Source organism: Haematobia irritans, chromosome 1, assembly GCF_050003625.1.
Source record: "Haematobia irritans isolate KBUSLIRL chromosome 1, ASM5000362v1, whole genome shotgun sequence".
In the NCBI taxonomy this organism is placed as follows: Eukaryota; Metazoa; Arthropoda; class Insecta; order Diptera; family Muscidae; genus Haematobia; species Haematobia irritans.
Window position 1 is genome coordinate 121607316 of NC_134397.1, and position 27765 is coordinate 121635080.

The 27765-nt window shown below is 35.4% G+C and overlaps 1 protein-coding gene across 1 annotated transcript; it reads right to left on the bottom strand.

The window, feature by feature from the left end:
* Nucleotides 1–507: 507 nt before the first annotated feature.
* Nucleotides 508–27542, bottom strand: LOC142221760 (protein takeout-like). Its single transcript, XM_075291554.1, has 5 exons — nt 27341–27542; nt 27173–27265; nt 13709–13862; nt 13521–13654; nt 508–1000 (listed from the first exon to the last, which is right to left on the bottom strand). Exons 1-5 carry the CDS (start codon nt 27450–27452, stop codon nt 681–683), a joined length of 813 nt encoding a protein of 270 aa, XP_075147669.1. The 5' UTR covers nt 27453–27542; the 3' UTR covers nt 508–680.
* Between the last annotated feature and the right edge of the window lie 223 nt (nt 27543–27765).

Consider the following 27765-nt stretch of genomic DNA (forward strand, 5'->3'; position numbering starts at 1 on the left):
CCTTTAGCATTAATGTCGGTCTTCAAACAGACGACAACGGCAGCACACGCTTCAAGAATGTGGCTCTACGATAATTTACCCCATTCGGCGTAGTGCCGTTATTCACCTTATATGATAGAAGGCTCTAACGTTAGTCCCTGGTGGTTTTCCAGCCAAATATAAAGCAATCACACTATCACACGTAAAGTCAATGACGAATAACTTAATTTTTGAATGAAATAGATCAAAATGTTTTTCTAAGCTTGTAAACAATAAAGTGAACTGTCACTGGAATAAATCTGTCAACTGTCAGATGAACGGCTTAGAAATGAGAGCAACCTTAAATGATTGCAATACATGCCAGCCACACGGAATACTCCTATATATCAGATAGTATTACATACCATCATAAACTTTGACTTATCACCGAAGAAGAACATAGAGATTTTCGAATGCGCATCACTAGGATACATGCATTTTGAAAATAAAAAGACCGAAAAAAAAACAAAACAATAAAACCAGTAGAGATTTTATTTAATTATTTCATATTTTTATTGCTATTTACATGAAGAGATGGGAATATTTCGATCTATCTTAAAATTATGATTGATTTATATCGTAACTTTGGGTTAACCTATTTTCTAAGCAAATTAGGAATTACATTTCTGGAACTTAATAATAATTGGAATTTTAGTTTAATTTTATGGCGTAAGAGATATATCTTCTATAAAATATTTGGCTGGAATATATGCAAATATCTTCTTCAAATGTCCACTCACAATAGATTCGATAGCTCCTGCGATAGATGGACGTAGAATTTCAAAATATTCTCTCCAGTTTTCGTTCAATGCTGCATTCGCAGCCTCTTCCAAGACCATTTGATCACTATTGGGATTATCCAAATTCAGATGGAATCCACCAACGTCTTTGATTTCAACACGCAATTTCTCCACATCGGCAAAAATAATACCATTTTCTTCTCGTAGCTTGTATTTCAGGGAGGATTCAGTTACAAGGTTTTCTGTTAGTAAATAAAATACAAAACAAAAAAAATATTTATTGGCAACATTTTTATTTATAAAAAAAATGTCATGTTTTAAGTGGTATCAAAGTAGACTATCTTCTATCCAGTGTCTATGGTATCGATAAAACAAAATCTTATTTAATCAGAATTTTATTTCTATAGGAAATTTTCGAAAAATGTTGTGGAAATTTTATTACTATAGCACATTTTGTTAAAATCTTCCTATCCAATAAGTTCGAATAAATATTCTAATAATTTCTAGTTTAAAATTTTATTTCTATAAACAATTTTGTCAAAATTTTATTTCTATAGAAAATGTTGTCAAAAATTTTATTTTATAGAAAATTTTATTTCTATTGATAATTTTATCAAAATTTTATTTTTATAGAAAATTTTGTCAAAATTATATTTATTTATTATACTTAAAAAAAATGTTTTTCGGATTTATTATTTATGTATTTATAATTTTTATTTATTTTTTTATTTATTTATATGTCCGTGTTGACCTTTCCGGCAGCTCAAACAGTCTAAGTCCTCTTCAGGGCACGTTGGCCAAGAAGATGAAGCCGATATATTTTCGTCTGTGGATTGGGGACTGAGTCTAATCGAATATGTCTGTCGGCGTCGGTCAAAACGTTGCGAGATTGATCGAAAAATTTTGTGGAAATTTTATTACTATAGCACATTTTGTTAAAATCTTCCTGTCCAATAAGCTCGAATATAATAATTTCTACACCCTCAAAAAAAATCTCTTCTGTAACATATACTCCCAAACATATTTTGCTTCAAGCATATAAATTTTTGGGTATTGCCCTAACATTTATATGTTTGATTTCTTCCAATATATAATATGTTTGAAAGCATATTGGTCTAAACAATATAATATGTTTGGGTAGTCTAAGTCTCAAACATTTTGTATTTTTCCATCCAAATTCAATAATGTTGTCTTCCAAAAAACTATATGTTATTATGTGAACATATAATATGTTCGGAGGCATTTTGGACCCAAAAATATTATATGCTGAGAAGAATTTTCTCCCAAAGAATATTGTGCTCAAAATTTTTTTCTGCCTAATTGTATATTGCCTCACATTTTTTTCACTTCCATGAGTTTTTTTAGTTCTTAGCACCTTTTTCTGTAATACAAACATTGTAGAAGAAATTATTAAATTTTATAATTTTTTTTCAATTTTACCTTTTGCCGGACGGGGATTCGAACAGCGGACCACACAGTTTGTAAGCCAGCACACTAACCACTGGGCTACGTAGCTGTTATGGTCATCAAGAGATAATTATCGTTATAAATTATATTTATATAGCATAGCTTGCGGCGCCCACGAGCCGATGCAAACATAACATTGTTTAACAACATAACATTGTTAAACATACATTTGTTGGCAGCGTGGAGCAGTGGTTGGTCGTCCGCCTTGCGTGACAGGGGTCCTGGGTTCGATCCCTGCTTCGACCAACACCATTTTTTTGTTTAAATATATTTTTTAACATATATTCCAGATTCGTTCGGAAGTTCCCGAAAAGGTGTTCAGCATTACATACTATTATATTAAATTTTTACTACGAAATTGTAAAGTGTGTTTTATAAAAGACTTAAAGTCAGAAAAGAAAAATGCTTGACATAAACGAAATGGACTGAGTTCAAATCAAATATTATTTTTTTATTGCAAATATAAAAATTGTGTAACAAATAAAGGTTTTTGTATACAAGTTTAAAATTTCCGAAGAAATTCAAAAACTCTTACAAAAGAAGATCGTGAATTCGAGTATATAAAAATATTTTTCCATCGAATCCTAAGGTTAACGACAACCATTATATTTAAATTCTAAACAGTAATTTTACAACAGCACATAAATTTTTTTTTTGTGTGAACAATTGTTTGCTAGCATGTAACACCATTAATTTAGAAATACAAATAAATAGGAATTTTTATTAACGAATAATTTTGTACTTAATTTAATTCTTAAGGCCGGTATAAATTGGTATTATCGCGTTAAAATGGCCATGTTTACCCCTTTACTTTTCTTTAATAATTTCTTTTAAAGAAAATAAACTTCTTCAATTGTTGCTTTGGACCTTTCCCCACCATGTTATTTTTACTGGAAAAAGTTGTAATGTTATTCTGGTTTTGCCGCTAAAATTATTTCTCATTTTCAACTCGAACACAATGCCCGCTTTTATTTTCGAAAAAATCCGTCAACTCCTCTTGGACTACTCATTAATAAAGAGGAACTAAACTTTGTTTTTATAGATCTTACTGTTTAATTTTTCACTGTTTCGCCCTGTTTTCATTTTACTTTCACAACTCTAAAAAGAGTGCACTGAAAAAATATTGTCGTGAGGACAAAGAGTTCATGTCCTTAAAATAAGAATACAACTTTTGCTTAGCTTAGAAGACGCATTTCTCTAATATAAAGTTTTTTTCCATGTTCAAAGGTCGATACTTTCAATGAAGTCGTGTTGTCGTTATAAATAAGTGATTTGACTTAAAAATGGGTATCATAACATTAAAGAACAAATTTTTGGACTAAGGTCAACTTGACTTTAATAATTCAGAAAATTTCTTTAAAATTAATGAAACTGTCTTTAAATTTGTTGCATTTTTGCATTTTGACTACAAGGAAAAAATCTTTAAAAAATAGGATATGTTTTTCAATACTTTATTTTAAAGACATTTTTTACTTGAAACATATCATAATTTCTACTGGAAGTCTTGTTTTTAATGGACATTTTATAGCATTTGAAAAAAAGCTGAAAAAGCGAAAAATTTAAATGTGCTTCGTAGAGTCAAGTACCCAAAACCCCATTTAAAAGAGAATTGTCTTTTAAAAGCATCCTTACTTGTATTATCCGCTTCTTTGGTTCGGAATCAATACCAAAATTGTTAAAGTGGAGACACAATCTTTGGAACCGGACATGCTTTTTGTTCAGTGTATAGTGCCCTTTCGTTAGTTTTTATGAAGATCCCTTTAATTACATTTGTTTGAATATTTCGACTTACTCGTCCTACGTTCCGATTTGTTTTGACGAAACAAAAAAATTGTGCCCGTAATGCGAAAATGCTAAACAAAACTCATGTTCTTTTTTATACCCTCCACCATAGGATGGGGGTATATTACCTTTGTCATTCCGTTTGTAACACATCGAAATATTGCTCTAAGACCCCATAAAGTATATATATTCTGGGTCGTGGTGAAATTCTGAGTCGATCTGAGCATGTCCGTCCGTCCGTCTGTTGAAATCACGCTAACTTCTGAACCAAACAAGCTATCGAATTGAAATTGGCAAGTAGTTGTTATTGATGTAGGTCGGATGGTGTTGAAAATGGGCCATATCGGTCCACTTTTACGTATAGCCCCCCATATAAACGGACCCCCAAATTTGGCTTGCGATTGCTCTAAGAGAAGCAAATTTCATCCGATCCGGCTGAAATTTGGTACATGGTGTAAGTATACGGTCTCTAACAACCATGCAAAAATTGGTCCATATCGGTCCACTTTTACGTATAGCCCCCATATAAACGGGCCCCAAATTTGGCTTGCGATTGCTCTAAAAGAAGCAAATTTCATCCGATCAGGCTGAAATTTGGTACATGGTGTCAGTATATGGTCTCTAACAACCATGCAAAAATTGGTCCATATCGGTCCACTTTTACGTATAGCCCCCATATAAACGGACCCCTAAATTTCGCTTGCGATTGCTCTAAGAGAAGCAAATTTCATCCTATCCGGCTGAAATTTGGTACATGGTGTTAGTATATGGTCTCTAACAACCATGCAAAAATTGGTCAGTCCACTTTTACGTATAGCCCCCATATAAACGGACCCCCAAATTTGGCTTGCGATTGCTCTAAGAGAAGCAAATTTCATCCTATCCGGCTGAAATTTGGTACATGGTGTTAAAGGGTGATACGGTCAAAATTTGGTCAATATAAACTTGACGTATTTCTTTCAATTTTGCATTTAAAAAACCTGAACACCCCTCATTTTGAAGGTGTGTGTGTAGAATGTTGCTCCTATTTTGATTTTGGAATTCACTCTTCAGTTGTCAAAATGCCGTCCAAGCAAGAAGAGCAGCGTATCAAAATTGGATAGAGGTGTCCGTATAGAATCAATCGAACATCTACATCAGTTTTTTCTTTAAAATTACAGTTTTTCTAACTTATCTACTACTTAAGTCATTCCAAATTTATTTCATAACAATACTCGAAATTGTAACGATCACAATAATGTATCATATTATAACAAATATTATGCGTTGCTTGTCTCTTACCAACGATGGTGAACAATAATGAATATCGTTCCAACGACGAACTATATACCATGGTTCGAATACTTGCCAAACAAAAATCTGGATTGTCTGTTGTACATATTAATGCCCAAAGCCTCAATAACAAAATGGACGAATTTCGAGAAATTTTCCAGACGTCAAATATAGACATAATATGCGTATCCGAGACATGGTTTCATACAAACATTTCAGATGACATTTATGAACTGCAAGGATATAAATTATTTCGGGCAGATATAGAAACCAATGCAGGCGGAGTATGCATGTATTTGCGAAATGGAATGAAATGCAACTTTAAACTTAAATCAGATAGCACTAGTGCTACTGAATTTTTATTTTTGGAAGTTTTTTCTGCAAATGGTGACAAAACTCTTATTGGTACTGTTTATAGGCCAAATCGCAATATTTCAACATCAAATATTCTGGATACCCTTGAACTGTTAACGGTATACTATAATGATGTCATAATATGTGGTGACTTCAACTGCAATCTCCTCGTAGATAAGAGGTTATCTGCATCTATGAATACCTTTGGTTTATATCCAATTAATACGACAACGCCAACACATTATACGCATACTGGAAACACATTAATTGATGCTATTTTTGTTAACTGCATTAATAAAATTCTTCTCTACGACCAACTGTCTGCACCAACATTTTTTAAACATGATCTGCTATTTGTGATTTACGACGCTAAATATAGCCAAAAATCTTTTGAATATCAGATGAGGGACTATGGTAAAATTAATTACAGCCTGTTGAATATAATGATTAATAACATTGTTTGGGATACTATTTACTATTTTGATGATGTGGAGAACCAAATAAATTTTATGCAACATAATGTATCAGATCTTTTCAACGCAACTGTCCCTCTAAAAAACAAAAAATTTAGACCAAAACAACAGCCATGGTTCAGTCAAGAGATTAAAGAACTAATTAATAAAAGAGATTCAACATACAAAAGGTGGAAACGTTATAAAACAACCTCGCTTCATGAAGAATTCAAAAATTTACGACGTGAAGTCAATGGAAAAATCAAAGTAGCTAAAACAGCGTTCTATAGACAGAAATTTAGCATGGCAGTTGACAGTGGATCAAAGTGGAAAACAATACGTGATATTGGCATTGGAAGGAAACACTCAGCGCCAGCTGATATCGACGTTGAAAATTTAAATGAAATATTTGCGCGTCAGTCATCCTCGACTAACTTTAATAATCCTTCATACTCAATTCTTCCATCGAGTTGTGGTTCTTCTAATACTCAATTTAGCTTCAATTGTGTCGACCAATGTGAAGTTCTGAAATGCTTTCTTTCTATAAAGTCAAACGCTGAAGGGACGGATGAACTTAGCCCAAAATTTATAAAATTATTGCTTCCAAAGTGTCTACCTTATTTTACATTCATTTTTAACACCATTCTTACGAAGTCTGTTTTTCCAACGTCCTGGAAATTCACCAAAATCATACCATTACCCAAGCCTAAATCCGAGGAATTTCGGCCTATAGCAATACTACCATTTCTCTCGAAAGTTTTGGAACGTGTTATGTACAATCAAATGAGTATATTCATAAATTCACACAATCTTCTAACTGACAGACAATCAGGATTTAGACCACAAAGAAGCTGTATTACTGTGCTCACGGATGTGATTGAATATCTGAGATCTAAAATGGATGACAACAATGTATCTGTACTTATATTGCTTGATCATAGTAAGGCGTTTGATACTGTGAATCATGGTATTCTAACACGTAAATTGAAACATTTGTTTTACTTTTCTGATTCAGCTTGTAGACTTATTTCATCGTACCTTACTGGTAGAACCCAGTCTGTATATCACTGCAATGTAAAGTCTAGTGCTCTAAATACTAATAGAGGCGTACCTCAAGGCTCGGTGCTTGGACCGTTGCTTTTTTGCATATACGTGAATGATTTGCCTTCTGTCTTACAATATTGCAAAATTCATCTTTATGCTGACGATGTACAAGTCTATGCTAGTACATCTGTGAATAAATTACCAGAGTGCATTGAGAAAATCAATACGGAATTAGAGAAAATAAACAATTGGGCATTGAATAATGATCTAATGATCAATCCAACAAAATCCAAATGCTTGTTTATCTACAAGAGAAATATCAATATTAGCACACATTACGAAATATGTATTCATAACGAGCTGATAGATATTGTGCAACCTGCAGTAAATCTTGGTGTTACATTTAATGAGCGTCTAACGTGGACTAATCACATTCAAAGCAATATTGCGAAAACATACGGAATGTTGAGAAACTTGTGGACCGTGCAATCCTCAACACCATATCATATACGGATGCTCTTGGCTAAAACTTATCTTGTTCCTGTTCTTCTGTATGGAGTTGAAATATTTGGAAACTGTAGCAGCGCTGACAAGAAAAAGCTAAATGTTGCTTACAACAGCATAGCAAGATATGTATTCAATAAAACTCGCTACGATCGGATATCATCTTTTGCCTACCAAATATACAATATGAGTTTCGACAGCCTCGTACATTTCAAATGCCTTGTATTTCTTCAAAGAATTATTTATTCCGGTGAACCTACCTATCTCTATGAAAGACTAAAATTTACTCAATCAAATCGTGGAAAGAAGATCATTCAACTGCGTTACAAGTATGTCATTTCGGAGTATCAATTCCTAGTCAGTACAATTCGTCTTTGGAACAATATTCCAATCAATATACAGTTAATGAGCAACGCATTCGAATTCAAGAAAACACTTCAATCTTATTTTATAAATCAAATTTAACTTTTTTTTTTCTATTGCAACTATTTATTATATTTTCGTTCAATCAAAAAATGTTTAAAAAAAAACCTTCACAAATTATTTAGTTTTTATTGTAATCTTTTTTTTGCTGCAATGATATAATATTCAATTACTAACCTAGTACTGTAATTTATAAGATTAAACATCTTGTTGTGCTAGGAAGCCTAAATAAATAAATAAAATAAATAAATTTTGCTCGCGATCGTGAAAATCCGATCTACTCGCACGCAAAGCTGGCAAAATCGCTAAAAGTTGCCAAATCAACCGTTACAAATGTAATTAAAGTGTTTGGGGAACGTTTGTCGACAGCCAGGAAGTCTGGATCGGGGAGAAATCGAAAACCGGAAGCCGCTGAGACGACAAAGTTAGTTGCCGGTAGTTTCAAGCGAAACCCTAACCTCTCTCTCCGAGATGCCGCAAATAAGCTGGGTGTATCGTCTACAACCGTGCATCGAGCCAAAAAACGAGCCGGACTATCGACTTACAAGAAGGTAGTGACTCCAAATCGCGATGATAAACAAAATACGACGGCCAAAGCGCGATCCCGGAGGCTGTACACGACGATGCTGACGAAGTTTGACTGCGTGGTAATGGACGACGAAACCTACGTCAAAACTGACTATAAGCAGCTTCCGGGACAGGAGTTTTATACGGCAAAAGGAAGGGGAAAGGTAGCAGATATTTTCAAGCACATAAAACTGTCAAAGTTCGCAAAGAAATATCTGGTTTGGCAAGCCATCTGTACCTGTGGCTTGAAAAGCAGCATTTTCATAGCTTCCGAGACTGTCAACCAAGAAATTTACGTGAAAGAGTGTTTGAATAAACGTCTGCAGCCTTTCCTGAAGAAACACGGTTGTTACGTACTGTTTTGGCCGGATTTGGCATCTTGCCATTACGGTAAAAAGGCCATGGATTGGTACGCCGCCAACAACGTGCAGGTGGTTCCCAAGGACAAGAAACCTCCCAGCACGCCAGAGCTCCGCCCAATTGAGAAATACTGGGCTATTGTCAAGCGGAACTTAAAGAAGACCAAAAAAACTGCTAAGGACGAGCAGCAGTTCAAGGCAAACTGGCTTTCTGCGGCGAAGAAGGTGGACAAGGTGGCTGTACAAAATCTGATGGCAGGTGTCAAGCGTGAAGCCCCGCAATTCGGATTTGGAAAAGCGAAAGCCTAACTGAATATTTTTCCTGAATTGTATACTAATTGAACTTGAAAAAGAAATTTAATTTGATTTTTTAAATAAACGATTTCACCGATTTACACGCGTTTTCCCTTCATCAAATTTTGACCGTATCACCCTTTAGTATATTGTCTCTAACAACCATGCAAAAATTGGTCCATATCAGTCCACTTTTACGTATAGCCCCCATATAAACGGACCCCCAAATTTGGCTTGCGATTGCTCTAAGAGAAGCAAATTTCATCCTATCCGGCTGAAATTTAGTACATGGTGTTAGTATATGGTCTCTAACAACCGTGCAAAAATTGGTCCACATCGGTCCATAATTATATATAGCCCCCATATAAACGGACCCCCAAATTTGGCTTGCGATTGCTCTAAGAGAAGCAAATTCCATCCGATCTGGCTGAAATTTAGTACATGGTTTTAGTATATGGTCTCGAATAACCATGCAAAAATTGGTCCATATCGGTCCACTTTTACGTATAGCCCCCATATAAACGGACCCCCAAATTTGGCTTGCGATTGCTCTAAGAGAAGCAAATTTCATCCGATACTGCTGAAATTTGGTACATGGTATTAGTATATGGTCTCTAACAACCATGCAAAAATTGGTCCATATCGGTCCATAATTATATATAGCCCCATATAAACCGATCCCCAGATTTGAACTCCGGAGCCTCTTAGAGGAGCAAAATTCATCCGATCCGGTTGAAATTTGGTACGTGGTGTTAGTATATGGTCTCTAACAACCATGCAAAAATTGGTCCATATCGGTCTATAGTTATATATAGCCGATCCCCAATCACACAAAAATTGGTCCATATCGGTTCATAATCATGCTTGTCACTCGAGCAAAAATAATCTAGCAAAATTTTATTTCTATAGAAAATTTTGGCAAAATTTTATTTCTGTAGAAAATGTTGTCAAAATTTTAATTCTATAGAGAATGTTGTCAAAATGTTAAATCTTTTGAAAATTTTGTAAAAATTTTATTTCTATAGAATATTTTGTAAAAATGTTATTTCTATAGAAAATTTTGTCCAAATTTTACTTCTATAGAAAATGTTGTCAAAATTTTATTTTGTCAAAATTTTATTTCTATAGAAAATTTTGTCAAACTTAATTATATACTATTTAATCGGCCATTTTAAGTTTAATATATACCACGTATGGACTACGTGGTATATATTACGGTATTAGGAAGTTTTAAGATACCTTGTTATCGGCAAAAGTTACCGCAACCCAATAATTCGATTGTGGATGACAGTCTTCAGTAGAAGTTTCTGCGCAATCCATGGTGGAGGGTACATAAGCTTCGGCCTGGCCGAACTTACGGCCGTATATACTTGTTTCAAATATATTTTATCTTGGTTCCGAATGAATTTTCTCTCCGAATACTCATTTTAATATTTTACTTAAGCATATACAATTTTTGGCGAAGTCTTATATCACAACATATATATTTTTACTCATAATATGTAAATTTATACTTGTTTATATTCACACGTAGTATTTATCCTATATTTAATGAAATTTTCTTTGTGTATATATATTTGTAATGCGCCAATTGGTTACTTTCATTATTTTACTTCCAGCCTACACTTTGTCTCTCTTTGTAAATACATATATGTTTATAGGCTATTTCTAAATTAATATATGTTTGAATCCAAGCATATTATATTTACAAACATTTTATGTCCCAAACATAATATGTTCTAACATATTAACATATATGTCCCAAACATATTATGCTAGTTTATGAACATTATATGTTTGCACTCAAAAATATTGTGTTTAAAAATTTGAGTTCCAAACATATAATGTTTATACCCAAACATATGAAAAACAGTCTTTTTCTTAGTAGTGTAGTTTAAAATGTTATTTCTATATAAAATTTTGTCAAAATTTTATTTCTATAAACAATTTTGTCAAAATTTTATTTTTATAAATTTTATTTTTATCAAAATTTTATTTCTATAAACAATTTTGTCAAAATTTTATTTTTATAAACAATTTTGTCAAAAATTTTATTTTTACCGAAAATTTTGTCAAAAATTTTATTTTTACCGAAAATTTCGTCAAAAATTTTATTTTGTAGAAAATTTTGTCAAGATTTTATTTCTATAAACAATTTTGTCAAAATTTTATTTCGATAGAAAATTTTATTTCTATAGATAATTTTATTTCTATATATAATTTTATCAAAATTTTATTTTTATAGAAAATTTTGTCAAAATTATATTTATTTATTATACTTATATAAAAATGTTTCTCAGATTTATAATTTATTTATTTATATGTCCTTGTTGACCTTTCCGGCAGCTCAAACAGTCTAAGTCCTCTTCAGGGCACGTTGGCCAAGAAGATGAAGCCGATATGTTTTCATCTGTGGATTGGGGACCGAGTCGAATCACATATGTCTGTCGGCGTCGGTCAAAACGTTGCGAGATTGATCGTACAATTTTACATTTTATTTATATTTGTTGTATATGATATTTGCTAGATTTTTAAAGAATCATTGTATTAAATTAGTTTGGTGAAAGATTCAATTTTTCTAATCTGGAGATCAGTCTATATGGGGGCTATATCAAAACATGGACCGATATACATATACAAGAAAAAAGGCTTACCGTTGCTACAACTAACTACATTTGACGTTACATTACATTAGTAGATTTTTTAAACTAAGTTTGCAAAGATTTCCAAGATTACTAGCGGAGGAGACAGTACATTGTTTTCATACGCAAAATGGGATTTTTTATGCAACCAACTAGATTTCAATTTAGATTTTAAACAGAGGAAGGCAGATCCACCAGTTTTACATACATTTTTGTTCGAATCTACAGTTGCTTTGGAGTTTGAGAACTTAGTTTTACAATCGACGAAATTAGATAATTATTGAAAAGCTTCGACCACATTCGGCTATACAAATATTAACAAAGTTGCATTAAATACAGATCTCTTTTAATTTCTGAATTCGATCACATTTAAGATTTTATCAGCCAATCCGACACACAAGAAATATTTGTTTATTCAATTTTGCTAACCATTGTTATTTATCATTTGTAATTGGAATTTATATCTAATAAATCATACATACATGCAAAGGAAAAACCAAATTGGCAACGCAGTTATTGGAAAAAATGGCAATGCATATATAGGCATTTCAAATGCGTGAATAAAAACATCTATTGTTAAATTTAAATATATAACTATTAAATTAGGGTTTATTTACAAAAACGTGTATTCTTCTACTCAATTGTATTCTTCTGTGATGCCTCTTATTCGCATTGCCACATTTTGGACAATCTGGAGTTGCCACACATAAATGATAATTATTTTCATCCTAATAGTAGGCACTATAAACAAACAAATAAGAAGCTTTTTACCACACACAATAAATGTTGACCATACTGGAATAGGAATTCCATACATGGATTCGGAAATAAAGTTTCGAATGTCCATTGTCGATGGATTCGGAAATAAAGTTTCGAATATCCATTGATACAAAAATACCACTCCAACATGCTATTTATCTACATATTTCGACCATATTGACCAATAATATGACATTGCCATAAAGAAGCTATAGTTTTTGATAACAGATCATAAACAGTATATGCATACACGGAAAAAAATATTATTGTTTCATATTTAACGAAGTCATTTATTGCTTATTTAGACCATTTAATTGTCGTCGAAATAAGCTATTTTGCAGAGACCGTAAATAACAATTATCCGGATTTTTTTTCTTTTTGTGTAAGCCACCTGTAGTTCGATACGTAACGTTGTCACACCCACAAACTTATCTATATTAACATTATCTTCTAGTTTAATTTTCTTTATGAATTAAATTCAAAGAGAGAAATCTCATTGAATTGAAGCTAAAGATTATAAAACTTGTCCCAAAATTTTCTTTTTATTATAACGTGTTCTAGCCCATAAATTTAAATGGTAATACGTACGAATTTCCGTTGATTTTTTCGCATAAACACATATCTACATGGTTGCAATTAAGCGAGATTTTAGTACTAAAACCACAGAGAGAGAGAAAGATCAAAGACATTGTGTTGAAATACTGTCCGAAAACCAGCTAATATTTTCCGATTGAAAATCTACTGAAATCTAAGTGGATTTCACTTCCCTTTCGGAGGATTTCGTGCCCAGAGTGAACTTAAAATGTATTTCATTACATTAGATTCTATTCTACGAGTACTTACCGACATCAACTAGAGCCCTGCCACTTCCAATCAATGGCAATGCCAAAATTCTTCCATTTATATTATATTCAGCTTTCACATGGACTTTTGGTATTTGTGATTGTAGTTTCACGACATATTTAGGTGCATTTAGACTGTAAAGAATTTAGAATGCAACATTTGAATTAATCAAATTAAACTTCACTTACCTTATATCATTTAGAATGGTCTTACTTAGGCCCCGCAACTCCAAGTTGGTCATAATCAGTTTTACAGATACTGGACTATTGCCATCATCAGCGATAACAATACGTTTAACATGGAGAGGATCAACTGAACCGAGGGAGGGCAAACCAGGAATACCTATCAATAAATAAATCATAAAATATGTTAGTAAATATATGTCTTAAAAAGGTTTAAAAAGAACGGTTTCCGATGTTAAATTTTGCAGCATTAGATTTCAGATTTGTAAAAAATATTTTGTTTAATCCGTGTGTAACACATGAAAATATTGGTCTCAGACTCCATAAAGCATATATATCCTAGGTCGTGGTGAAAGGAAAGGAAATTCTAGTAAGATGAAAATTATGTCCATTTCTAGAAGAGAAAACAAGTAAGGAAAGTCTAAAGTCGGGCGGGGCCGACTATATTATACTACCATCTCAAATTCATCAAATTTATTGGTTTACGTTACCATATCCATGTATTGAAATCTGAACCGATTTGGACAAAAGTTTTACTCTCTTACAAATTCTCTACAATTAAAATTTAAATCGGCTAACGCTCTGGGACGAAAAACTACACTCAGAGAAGGAATATGATCACCTCAAACATGTTTTAAGAGCAAAATGTTATTTTTGCAAAATGTTATGCTTGCACTTAAAAGTATTGCGTTAAATATTTTAGTTCGAAACATATAATTTGTACACCCAAACATATGAAAAACAGTCTTTTTCGTCCGTGCATACGTGATATATATTAGAAAAAACAAGTATATACCTGGCCGTAAGTTCGGCCAGGCCGAATCTTATGTACCCTCCACCATGGATTGCGTAGAAAGTTCTACTAAAGACTGCCATCCACAATCGAATTACAGTGCAGTCGCGGTAACGTGAACACCGCATAACGGATTTGACACCCAAATTTGTCTTGCGAAGCCTCTTAGAGAAGCAAATCTCATACAATCCCGTTTAAATTTTATCGTGGTGTTAACATTTGGTCTTTAATAACCATGTACAAATTGGTCCATATCGCTCCAAAATTACCTATAGTCCCCATATAAACCGATCCCCAGATTTGACCTCCGGAGCCTCTTGGTGGAGCAAAGTTTATCAGCTTCGGTTAAAATTGGTACATTGTGTTTGTATATGGCGCTAACAAACATGCCAAACTTGGCCCATATCGATCTATAGTTATATATAGCCCTCAGATAGGCCGATCCCCAATCACACAAAAATTGGTCCATATCGGTTCTTAATTGTATATAGCCCCCATATAAAGCGATCCCCATATTTCAATTGTGGCCTCTAATTACCGCTCAAAAGTTCATATCGGTTCGTAATTATTTGTAGACTTCCCTATATATACACGGATGAAAAAGACTGTTTTTCATATGTTTGGCTATAAACATTATATGTTTGGAACACAAATTTTTAAACACAATATTTTTGAGTGCAAGCATATAATGTTCATAAACTAGCATAACATGTTTGGGACATATATGTTAATATGTTAGAACATATTATGTTTGGGACATAAAATGTTTTTAAATATAATATGCTTGGATGCAAACACATATTAATTTAGAAATAGCCTATAAACATATATGTGTTTAGTAGCTTGGAGCGCTATTTAACAGGGAGCGATATTGAATTAAGTTGGTGGTTGTTGCTTGTTATTACAAAATTAACATTTTATTTTTCCTTGGGCAATTGATCAGCTACTTCTTTGATCCTTACAAACTGCGTGGTCCGCTGTTCGAGTCCCCGTCCGGCAAAAGGTGAAATTAAAATAAAAAAATCATACAATTGAATAATTTCTTCTACAATGTTTGTATTACAGAAAAAGGTGCTAAGAACTAAAAAATCTCGTGGAAGTGAGAAAGATGTGGGGGAATATACAATTGGGCAGAAACAAAATTTTGAGCATTAAGGTCGAAAACCTATGTTGTTAGCTCCTATATTACCTGTTTATTTTCATAATTCATTATGATTGTAAATATATAAATAAATAAATAAAATTTTGAGCACAATATTGTTTGGGAGAATTTTTTTTTAAGCATATAATATTTTTGGGTGCAAAATGCTTCCAAACATATTATATGTTCACATAATGACATATTGTTTTTTGGAAGGCAACATTATTGAATTTGGATGCAAAAATACAAAATGTTTGGAACTTAGACTACCCAAACATATATTGTTTAGACCTATATGCTTTCAAACATATTATATATTGGAAGAGATCAAACATATAAATGTGTGGGCAATACCCAAAAATGTATATGCTTGAAGCAAAATATGTTTGGGAGTATATGTTACAGAAGCGATTTTTTGTGAGCGTGTACCTTTTTATACCCTCCACCATAGGATGGGTGTAAATTAACTTTGTCATTCCGTTTGCAACACATCGAAATATTGGTCTAAGACCCCATAAAGTAAATATATTCTGGGTCGTGGTGAAATTCTGAGTCGATCTAGCGATGTCCGTCCCTCCTCCCGTCTGTCCGTCCGTCTGTGGAAATCACGCTAACTTCCGAACGAAACATGGTATCGACGTGAAACTTGGCACAAGTACACCCTCAAAAAAAAATTGCTTCTCTAACATATGCTTTCCTATTCAACCGTCGAACGGAACGGACGTGTTTTTTCAATAGCGGATAAACTCATAGTAATAGGTACCTACTACGAATTTCAAGTGTGGTGGGATATTAAGCCACCATGCAGCGAAATTCCAAGTCATCCACTGGGTTGCTAACTTCAGGGCCCAGTGGACGGGTATCGACTGGAGTTATAAATCTGGGCAATGACCAAGAGTTAGGCCCAATTAGTCGACCTGTAGACGGGTCGACAGGTGGCGACACACTGACAAGTCGAACTTTTTCTAAGGTAACGACATCAAAAGGAGGTAATCCCTCACGAAAGAGATTCAAGGAACGCAGAAATGCTTTGTTTATCCTAAAGAAGTTAGGATCAGTCGACCCAAGCACGTTGTCGGCTAAACAAAGCGATTCCTTAAAATGGGCTCAAGGAATTCTTGAGACTGGAAAAAGGGAACGATCGCCGGATGAGCTGCCATCCTCCAAAAGGGATCAAAGATCGTTTGCCTCAGTTGCTAAAGATAGCCTTGTGATGGCTATCATTAATAAAGGAGCATTGGACGGTATGGTTCCAAAGCAAAAATGGGGGGAAATTGAGAATGCTCTATCTGTCGTCTACTCACAGGTACTGGAAAAGTTTCCCGGCCCAGATCCTCGACACCAAGAGGCTGGTTGGTATCAAGGACGATTTAAGCTAGTCGCATTTGAGGACCAGAGGTCTATAGAATGTTTTAAAGCTGCTCTGATACTAATTGGTGAAGTTTGGGAAGGAGCTGCTCTAGAGTTAGTCGAGAAGAAAGACATACCGGCTAGACCTAGAGCACATGCCTGGATACCTGCAAACCCTTCTGACCCTGAATCTATTTTAAATAGACTGAAACGATGCAATCCAGATCTTCCAACAGCTGATTGGAAGGTTGGCCGTTTGGATGAAGTGGATGGACCAAGACGGCATGCAGTGTTTATATTGAACACTCAGTCTTTGCCACATCTGGCAAAGTCCCAGGGCCGTGTATGTTATGGCTTTCATTATATCCAAATGAAGGTGTATAAAAACGATCAGCTAAAGGATTCAGAAATGGACAAGCCTCTGTCTGAATCAGAAGTAAGCGGATCCTCTTGCGAAGTCGAGGGAGATACCAAAGTTGAAGACATGGATAGATACCGTATGCGTGAGGAGGCTTCTATTGCCTCAGAACTCACCAAAGTCGAACCTATGGTTATTGCGAGAGTCACCGATATCTCTGAAGAGGACATTCTTGATGACTCGATCGAAGCGGCTGATGTGACGGTTGTTGAAAATCTCGATGGTCCTACGGATCCTCCAGATAAATCTTCATCATTGTAAGGCTGCATGTGCTGCCTTAAAAGTTCTCCTGATGAAAGGGGACATAGATATAGTTCTTATTCAAGAACCATATGTTTACAAAAACAAAATATGTGAATTAAGTACTCCGGGGTTCAAACTATTGCAGTATACTGGTAATGATGTAAATCGAGCCTGTATAATTGCTAAAAACGAGCTCAATTTGTTTCTGCTTCCCTCAATGTGCAATACAGACACTGTCGTTGCAAGTTTAGAAATAGCCAAATGCAAATATTGGGTATCTTCGGTCTACATGGGACATGACAGGGAGATGCCTCCATATGCCGTTAAGACCTTAGTGGAGGAGTCACTGAAAACAAAGGCGAAACTCATTATGGGATGCGATGCGAATGCACATCATAGTATATGGGGAAGTAGTGATACTAATGCAAGGGGAGAGTCGCTAATAGAGTTTATTTTGCGTACTAATCTGGTAGTTTGCAACAAGGGAGATGTCCCAACCTTTGTCACTAAAAACAGGCAAGAGGTTTTGGACATCACCTTGGCCTCGCAAGAACTAAATGAAATGATATCTGAGTGGCAGGTTTTAAGTGAACACAGCTTCTCAGATCATCGCTACATCAGTTTCAAATTTGATGTTCATATCACCAAGATCATATTTCCGCCAAATGTTAGGAAAGCTGACTGGAATAGGTATAGGGAATCGTTCAATATGATGATACCGGAAATAACAGAGACAAATATGAGAAATGTGCAAGATATCGAACACGCAGTGGAGCGGATTACTAAGGCCTTCAACATCTCACTGAAAGCTGCATGCCCTAGAGGAAAGCCAAGGGGGAAACATCGACCACCATGGTGGTCTACGGAATTAAGTAATATGAGGAAATCCTGCAGGAAGCTCTTTAACAAGGCAAAGTCCACCAGAGCCCCTGAGGACTGGGACGCTTACAAGAAGAATCTGAGAGGATACAAGCGAGAACTGAGAAAGGCTCAGCATAACTCTTGGAATGCTTACTGCAGCAGTATTGAGAATACGTCCGAGGCTTCCAGACTACGGAAGGTTCTAGCATCCACCAACTCCGCTCCAGGTTTCATTAAAACATCGGAGGGCAATTGGACAACGTCCAGTAAGGAGACGCTGGAGGTACTATTGGACACACATTTTCCTGGAAATCAGACGGTTGAACCATGTACTGGCGGTGCCACAGTTGCTCAGCGGTCGTTTCCTGTCGAGGAAATTGTATCGGAAACTAGAATAAGATGGGCGCTAAATAGCTTTGGACCATTCAAATCCCCTGGACCTGATGGAATTACTCCGGCGGAGTTACAAGCTGTAACTGACAAAATTATCCCCTGGTTGTCGGTGATATATAAAGGATGTATCAACTTATCATATATCCCAGGAAAGTGGAGGGAAACAAAAGTCGTTTTCATACCTAAAGCGGGAAAAGCCTCTCACTCGAGGGCGAAGGATTTCCGACCAATCAGCTTATCCTCATTCCTACTTAAGACTCTGGAGAGGATGATAGATATTTATCTTAGAACTAGCATCGATTCAAGTTTGTTCTCGAAACGACAGCATGCATACTCGAAGGGCAGGTCTACTGAGACCGCACTACATGAACTAGTCAGCTTTATTGAAAGCTCACTATCTGTCAAAGAATACACAATCGTGGCGTTTCTAGACATCGAAGGGGCGTTCAATAATGTCCATCCGAGCTCGATATTAAATGGACTGACAACTCTGAATGTTGATCCATGTATACTCAGGCTGTTAGACGAACTGCTAATGAAGAGACGTATTTCAGCCACACTAGGACAAGCAAACATACAAAGGTATGTGAACAGAGGCACTCCCCAAGGAGGAGTCCTATCACCTCTTCTTTGGAATGTTGCTATAAATAGCCTTCTGGTTACTCTAGAAAAAGAAAGGATAAAAGTGGTGGCATACGCAGATGATGTGGCTCTGGCAGTCAGGGGAAAATTCCCATCCACAATCAGAGATATTATTCAGAGGGCCCTCCGGATGACTGAGAAATGGGCGAAAGACAATGGTCTTGGGGTAAATCCTGCAAAGACAGAATTAGTCATGTACTGCAACGATCGCAAAACTCCCACGGTTAGGCCTATTTCCTTAGGGGGTATTGAAATTCCCTTTGGTGAATGTGCAAAATACCTTGGCGTTATTTTGGACAGGAAGCTGAACTTTAAGCTTAATATTGAAGAAAGGGCGAGAAAGGCAACTGTAGCTTTGTACTCGTGCAAAAAGGCAATAGGAAAAAAGTGGGGACTGAAACCAAAAATTGTGCATTGGCTATACACGGCAGTGGTTAGACCTATAATGCTATATGGTGTTGTAGTCTGGTGGCCGGCACTTCAGAAACCGACTTGTTTAGATAAAGTTCAGCGTATGGCGTGTTTGTGTATTTCAGGCGCATTCAGCAAGACAGGAACAAATTCCCTTAATGTCGTGCTGCATCTATTGCCTTTAGACATTTTGGCCAAACAGTCAGCTGCAACAACGGCTGTGCGGTTGCGCGAACTATCGCTGTGGTCGGAAAAAGGTTACGGTCACAGTTCTGTCCTCAAAACAATGCCAGATGTGCCTAACGTAGTGGATTACACTTTGGCGAGTCCACTTTTCGACAAAAAGTTTGAGACTCTAATCCCCAACAGTGAGGCGTGGTGCACACAGACCCCGGGGAATAAAGAATATATAGATTTCTACACTGATGGCTCCAAATTGGATGGACAAGTGGGGTTCGGAGTATATTCTAATGATCTGGAACTTCGAATAGCGAAAAGATTACCTAATCACTGTAGTGTTTTTCAGGCTGAAATATTAGCAATAAGAGAGGTGGCGAATTGGCTGAGAAGTAATGTTCCAAAAAATGTGGGCATTAATATATACTCAGACAGTCAACCTGCAATAAAATCCTTGGACTCTGTGTTCCTCAACTCGAAAACGGCCATCGACTGCCGCAAATCTCTCAATGAGATGGCTGAGCAGTACAATATTCACCTAATATGGGTGCCTGGCCATAGGAACATACCGGGGAACTGCGAAGCGGATGAGTTGGCAAGGCTAGGGACTACCTTACATATTCCAGGGGAACTAGAATTTGTTGGTATGCCCCTAGCTACCTGCAAGCTCATGCTGCGTGAGAAGGCTGTTATGATGGCAAATGTTCGATGGGAGAATTGCAAGGGTTGTAACGACACCAAGCAAATATGGCCCCATTTCAACTTAAACCGCACACTAGATATGCTAATGTTCTCGAGACGTCAGATATCACTCCTGATATCTGCTATAACGGGTCGCTGCCTGATAGGCGATTTTGCAAAAACTATTGGCGCGAAGTATAATGACTATTGTATGAGCTGTCATGATGCGGAGGAAAAAGAATCAATTAAACACCTCTTGTGTGAGTGTCCTGCATTTTGTGTAAAGCGCAAGCAACTTTTAGGAGCATATAGCTTCAGATTACTGGCGGATCTGGAAAACGTTAACTTAAGCAGTCTGCTACTGTTTTTGGAACAATCTGGTTGGTTCAACAAAGAAAAATAATCAAGAAGGTTCAGCGGTTAAAACTAGAAGTGCCCATATGTAATAGGTACTTTTAGTTAATGTGGTATCACAATGGACTGAATAGTCTAAGTGAGCCTGAATCTTAATCGGGCTGCCACTTTAACCTAACCTAACCTAACCTAACATATGTTCCAAACATATTTTGCAGGAAGCACATATATTATTGGATATTGCCGAATCATTATTATGTTTGTTTTATGTGAACATATTATATGTTTGGAAGCATTATGAACCCAAAAATATTATATGCTTGAAAGAATTTTCTCCCCAAGAAGATTGTGCTCATTCCCTCACATAATTTTCACTTTCACGAAATTTTTAGTTCTTGGGACCTTTTTCTGTAATACAAATAATGTTGAAGAAATTATTCAATTTTATAATTTTTTTAACTTTTACCTTCGCCTGGACGGAGAATCGAACCGGGAATCATGCAATTTGTAAACCAACACACTACCACTGGGCTACGTAGCTGTTATAGTCACCAATAGAAAATTATCGTTATAAGTTACATTTATATAGCATAGTTTGCAGCGCCCACGAGCCTATGCAAACATAACATTATTTAACAGAAACATACATTTGTTGGCCACGTGGAGCAGTGGTTAGCATACGTTCCGATTTCTTTTAACGAACCAAGAAAAAAATTGTGCCCCTAATGCCAAAATGATAAACAAATTACATGTCCACACATACATAAAATGCTGCTCTCAAGGCGAAAACACATGCTGTTTTTTATACCCACCACCATAGAATGGTGACGGGGGTATAATAAGTTTGTCATTCCGTTTGTAACGCATCGAAATATCGATTTCCGACTATATAAAGTGTATATATTCTTGATCAGGGAGAAATTCTAAGACGATATAACGATGTCCGTCTGTCCGTCTGTCTGTCTGTCTGTCTGTCTGTCTGTCTGTCTGTCTGTTGTAATCACGCTACAGACTTCAATAATGAAGCAATCGTGCTGAAATTTTGCACAAGCTCGTCTTTTGTCTGCAGGCAGGTCAAGTTCGAAGATGGGCTATATCGGTCCAGGTTTTGATATAGTCCCCATATAAACCGACCTCCCGATTTGGGGTCTTGGGCTTATAGAAGTCGTAGTTTTTATCCAATTTGCCTGAAATTTGAAATCTGGAGGTATTTTATGCCCATAAAGAGATGTGCCAAAAATGGTGAGTATCGGTCCACGTTTTGGTATAGGCCCCATATAGACCGATCTCCCGATTTTACTTCTTGGGCTTATAGAAACCGCAGTTTTTATTCAATTTACCTGAAATTTGAAATCTAGAGGTATTGTAGGACCACAAATACGTGTGCCAAAAATTGTGAGTATCGGTCCATATTTTGGTATAGCCCCCATATAGACCGATCTCCCGATTTTACTTCTTGGGCTTATAGAAAACGCAGTTTTTATTCAATTTACCTGAAATTGGAAATCTAGAGGTATTGTAGGACCACAAATACGTGTGCCAAAAATTGTGAGTATCGGTCCATATTTTGGTATAGCCCCCATATAGACCGATCTCCCGATTTTACTTCTTGGGCTTATAGAAAACGCAGTTTTTATTCAATTTACCTGAAATTGGAAATCTAGAGGTATTGTAGGACCACAAATACGTGTGCCAAAAATTGTGAGTATCGGTCCATATTTTGGTATAGCCCCCATATAGACCGATCTCCCGATTTTACTTCTTGGGTTTATAGAAACCGCAGTTTTTATTCAATTTATCTGAAATTGGAAATCTAGAAGTATTGTAGGACCACAAATATGTGTGCCAAAAATTGTGAGTATCGGTCCGTATTTTGGTATAGCCCCCATATAGACCGATCTCCCGATTTTACTTCTTGGGCTTATAGAAACCGCAGTTTTTATTCAATTTACCTGAAATTTGAAATCTAGAGGTATTGTAGGACCACAAATACGTGTGCCAAAAATTGTGAGTATCGGTCCATATTTTGGGAGAGCCCCCATATAGACCGATCTCCCGATTTGGGGTCTTGGGCTTATAGAAACCGTATTTTTTATCCAATTTGTCTGAAATTGGAAATCTAGAGGTATTTTAGGACCATAAAGAGATGTGCCGCAAATGGTGAGTATCGATCCATATTTTGGTATAGCCCCCATATAGACCGATTTCCCAATTTTACTTCTTGGGCTTCTAGAATCCGAAGTTTTTATCCTTTTTGCCTGAAATTGGAAATCTAGACGTATTTTCGGGTCACAAAGAGGTGTGCCAAAAATGGTGAGTATCGGTCCATATTTTAGTATAGCCCCCATAAGAACGATCTCCCGATTTAACTCCTTGGGTTTCTAGAAACCGTAGTTTTGATCTGATATGCCTGAAATTGTAAATATTCTGGTATTTTAGGCTCACAAAAACGTGTATCGGATTAAGTTTTTATCGGTCCATTTGGTAATGCCTCCATATAGACCGACTTCACTTCTTGAGGGTGTAGAAGGCGCACTGATCATGAAAATTGTTTGAAACTCAATGTAAAATTTCCAGATTTTACTTCTACAGATTTAAGATTTCAAATCAAGACGTTATTTTATAATTTTCTTGCACACTTACAAGAGATGTTAATGATTCCTCTAAACCTCAAACAAAAATGGTTCTTATAAATCCAGAATCTGATATAGTCCTCATAGGTGAAATCTTTAAATTTATCTTCGGGTTGTGTCCTCAAGTCCTCAAGCCCTCCTGAAATTTCAAAGGAAACCCTAATATTTGGTTCATGGTGGTGGGTATTTAAGATTCGGCCCGGCCGAACTTACTGCTGTATATACTTGTTTTTTTTTCAAATGTCTATTCTCTTGGTTCCGAATGTCTATTCTGTTTACTATAAATACTCATCCTAATATTCAAATTAAATAATATTTAGACTTAAGCATATCAAATTTTTGGCCTTATCATAAAACAGTTTTCCGAAACAACATGCAAGCGGTTTCACAGAAATTGCTCTCTTTTCATTCTCTCGCTGTGTTATGTTGATATCTTTCGTCAACCCTCCCGGTTTCCATCTCTATTTCTTTCTCTATACTCTCTCTCTCTCTCTCTGTCGCTCTCTGAATAAAATATCACAACATATATATGTTTACTCGAAATTTGTAAATTTATATATGTTTACATTCACACATATTATTTTTATAAAACATTCATGCCCCAAACATAATATATTCGAACATATTAACATATGTGTCCCAAACATTTAGTGTTAGTTTAGGACCATTACATGTTTGCACTTAAATATATTGTGTTTAAAAATTGTGCCCGAAACACATTTTGTTTATATCGGAACATATGAAACACATATTTTTCTAACAGTGTAGTTGTTATTGACGTAGGTATTACACGGATGAAAAAGACTGTTTTTCATATGTTTGGCTATAAACATTATATGTTTGGAACACACATTTTTAAACACAATATTTGTGAGTGCAAGCATATAATGTTCATAAACTAGCATAACATGTTTGGGACATATATGTTAATATGTTAGAACATATTATGTTTGGGACATAAAATGTTTTTAAATATAATATGCTTGGATGCAAACATATATTAATTTAGAAATAGCCTATAAACATATATGTGTTTAGTAGCTTGGAGCGCTATTTAACAGGGAGCGATATTGAATTAAGTTGGTGGTTGTTGCTTGTTATTACAAAATTAACATTTTATTTTTCCTTGGGCAATTGATCAGCTACTTCTTTGATCCTTACAAACTGTGTGGTCCGCTGTTCGAATCCCCGTCCGGCAAAAGGTAAAATTAAAATAAAAAAAATCATACAATTGAATAATTTCTTCTACAATGTTTGTATTACAGAAAAAGGTGCTAAGAACTAAAAAATCTCGTGGAAGTGAGAAAGATGTTGGGGAATATACAATTGGGCAGAAACAAAATTTTGAGCATTCAGGTCGAAAACCTATGTTGTTAGCACCTATATTACCTGTTTATTTTCATAATTCATTATGATTGTAAATATATAAATAAATAAGTAAAATTTTGAGCACAATATTGTTTGGGAGAATTTTTTTTAAGCATATAATGGGTGCAAAATGCTTCCAAACATATTATATGTTCACATAATAACATATTGTTTTTTGGAAGACAACATTATTGAATTTGGATGCAAAAATACAAAATGTTTGGAACTTAGACTACCCAACCATATATTGTTTAGACCAATATGCTTTCAAACATATTATATATTGGAAGAGATCAAACATATAAATGTTTGGGCAATACCCAAAAATGTATATGCTTGAAGCAAAATATGTTTGGGAGTATATGTTACAGAAGCGATTTTTTGTGAGCGTGTACAAATGGTCCATATCGGACCACTTTTACGTATAGCCCCCATATAAACGGACCCACTGATTTGGCTTGCGGAGCCCCTTAGAGAAACAAATTTCATCCGATCTCGTTGAAATTTGGTACGTGGTGTTAGTATATGTCTCTAACATTCACGCTAAAATTGGTCCATATGGGTCCATAATTATATATAGCCCCCATATAAACCGATCCCCAAATTTTGCGTGCGGATCCTCTTGGAGGAGCAAATTTCATCCGATCCGGTTGAAATTTGGTAGGTGGTGTTAGTATACCGTCTCTTACATTCACGTTAACCTAACCTAACCTATATATAGCCCCCTTATAAACAGTTCTCCAGATTTGACCTCCGAAGCCTCTTGGAGGAACAAATTTCATCTGATCCGGTTGAAATTTGGTACGTGGTGTTTGTATACCGTCTCTTACATTCATGTTAACCTCACCTAACCTATATATAGCCCCCATATAAACCGATCTCCAGATTTGACCTCCGAAGCCTCTTGGAGGAACGAATTTCATCTGATCCGGTTGATATTTGGTACGTGGTGTTTATATATGCCCTCTAATATACATGCTAAAGTTGGTCCAAATCGGTCCATGTTTATATTTATTCCCCATATAAATGGATCCCTAGATTTGACATCCGGAGCCTCTTGGAGGGGCAAATTTCATCCGATCAGGTTAAAATTTGATACGTGGTGTAAGTATATGGTCTCAAACAACCATGCAAAAATTGCTTTATATCGGTCCATAATTATATATAGCCTCCATATAAACTGATCCACAGATTTTGCTTGCGGAGCCTCTTGGAGGAGCAAATTTCATCCGATCCGGTTGAAATTGGTATGTGGTATTTATATATGGCATCTAACACCCATGCAAAAATTGGTCCAAATCGGTCCACAATTATATGTAGCCCCCATATAATCGGATCCACAGATTTTGCTTGCGGAGCCTTTTATAGAGCCAAATTTGTTTCACATCGATCCAATCACACAAAAATTTGTCCATATCTATTCATAATTGTATATGACCCCACATATTTCACTTCTGGCTCTCCAATTATCACGCAACAGTTCATATCGGTTCGTAATTATTTATAGACTCCCCTATACATACCGATCAATAACTGAATCGTATAAGTATTTAATCGGTCTTCTTTTTGTCTAATATATACCCCGTATGGACTAACTTACAATTTAGAAGACGATGTTAAGACGTTTTAAGATACCTTGCCATCGGTTAGTATTAACACAACCCAAGTACAGTGTACTCGCAGTAACGTCAACTAATTAAAACCAAGAGAGTTCACGTTAGCGAACTTCAGCGAATTTGAGAACAAACTTTATGGGGTCGTAGAGCAATATTTCGATGTGTTACAAACCACCCATCTTATGGTGGAGGGTACAATTACAAACAAATACTTGTTTGCGATAAAAATAAGTTAATTTGTTTAGCGTTAGATTAACTACGATCTTTTTTATGTGGTTTCACTTTTCTTTAGAGTGCGGACATAAATTTCATGAATTTAATTTTCACTTTATAATTTTAATTGTTCACTGATACTCTATATTACAAAAATCACGTCAATTTATATTTACCATCTTTCCATTCAGTAAAGATATTTTGGAAATTTTTAAAGAAGCACTGCTTAAAATTGGCATCCGATTGTTTGCAAACCTGCAAAACATCAGCTGTAATACATTAACACAACGCAAAATTATTATTATTTTTTGTTTCATTAAAATTAACACTATTTTATCACATACGTCTTTCTGTAAGATAATTTGCACAACTAGCGAATGATATAATCGATATAATAATTATATTTATAATTAGAAATAAATTAATTTCATTTTTCTTAGGAATTTGCATTTTCATATTCTTGCGATTTTAATTTCGTTTTTCTAAGTTGTGTTTTTTTGGACGTTCGATCTTAACTTCTCGACCTCTTTAACTATAACTGTTAGTTATCCTAACTCAGCATAGCAATTAATAAAGATTTTATAGGCAAGACTATTTCCGCGAGACTTAGAATGCAATTAAAAAGAACACATATGATCTCTCGAAACTAGTTCGACCTGATTTACGGTATCTTCTATGGTGTTGATAAGCAGGGTTCATGCATTTAGTTAAAAAAAATGGCAAACCCTGCAGCAAGTGACGATTGATTTGCCTTTTTAGATTCGCCAAT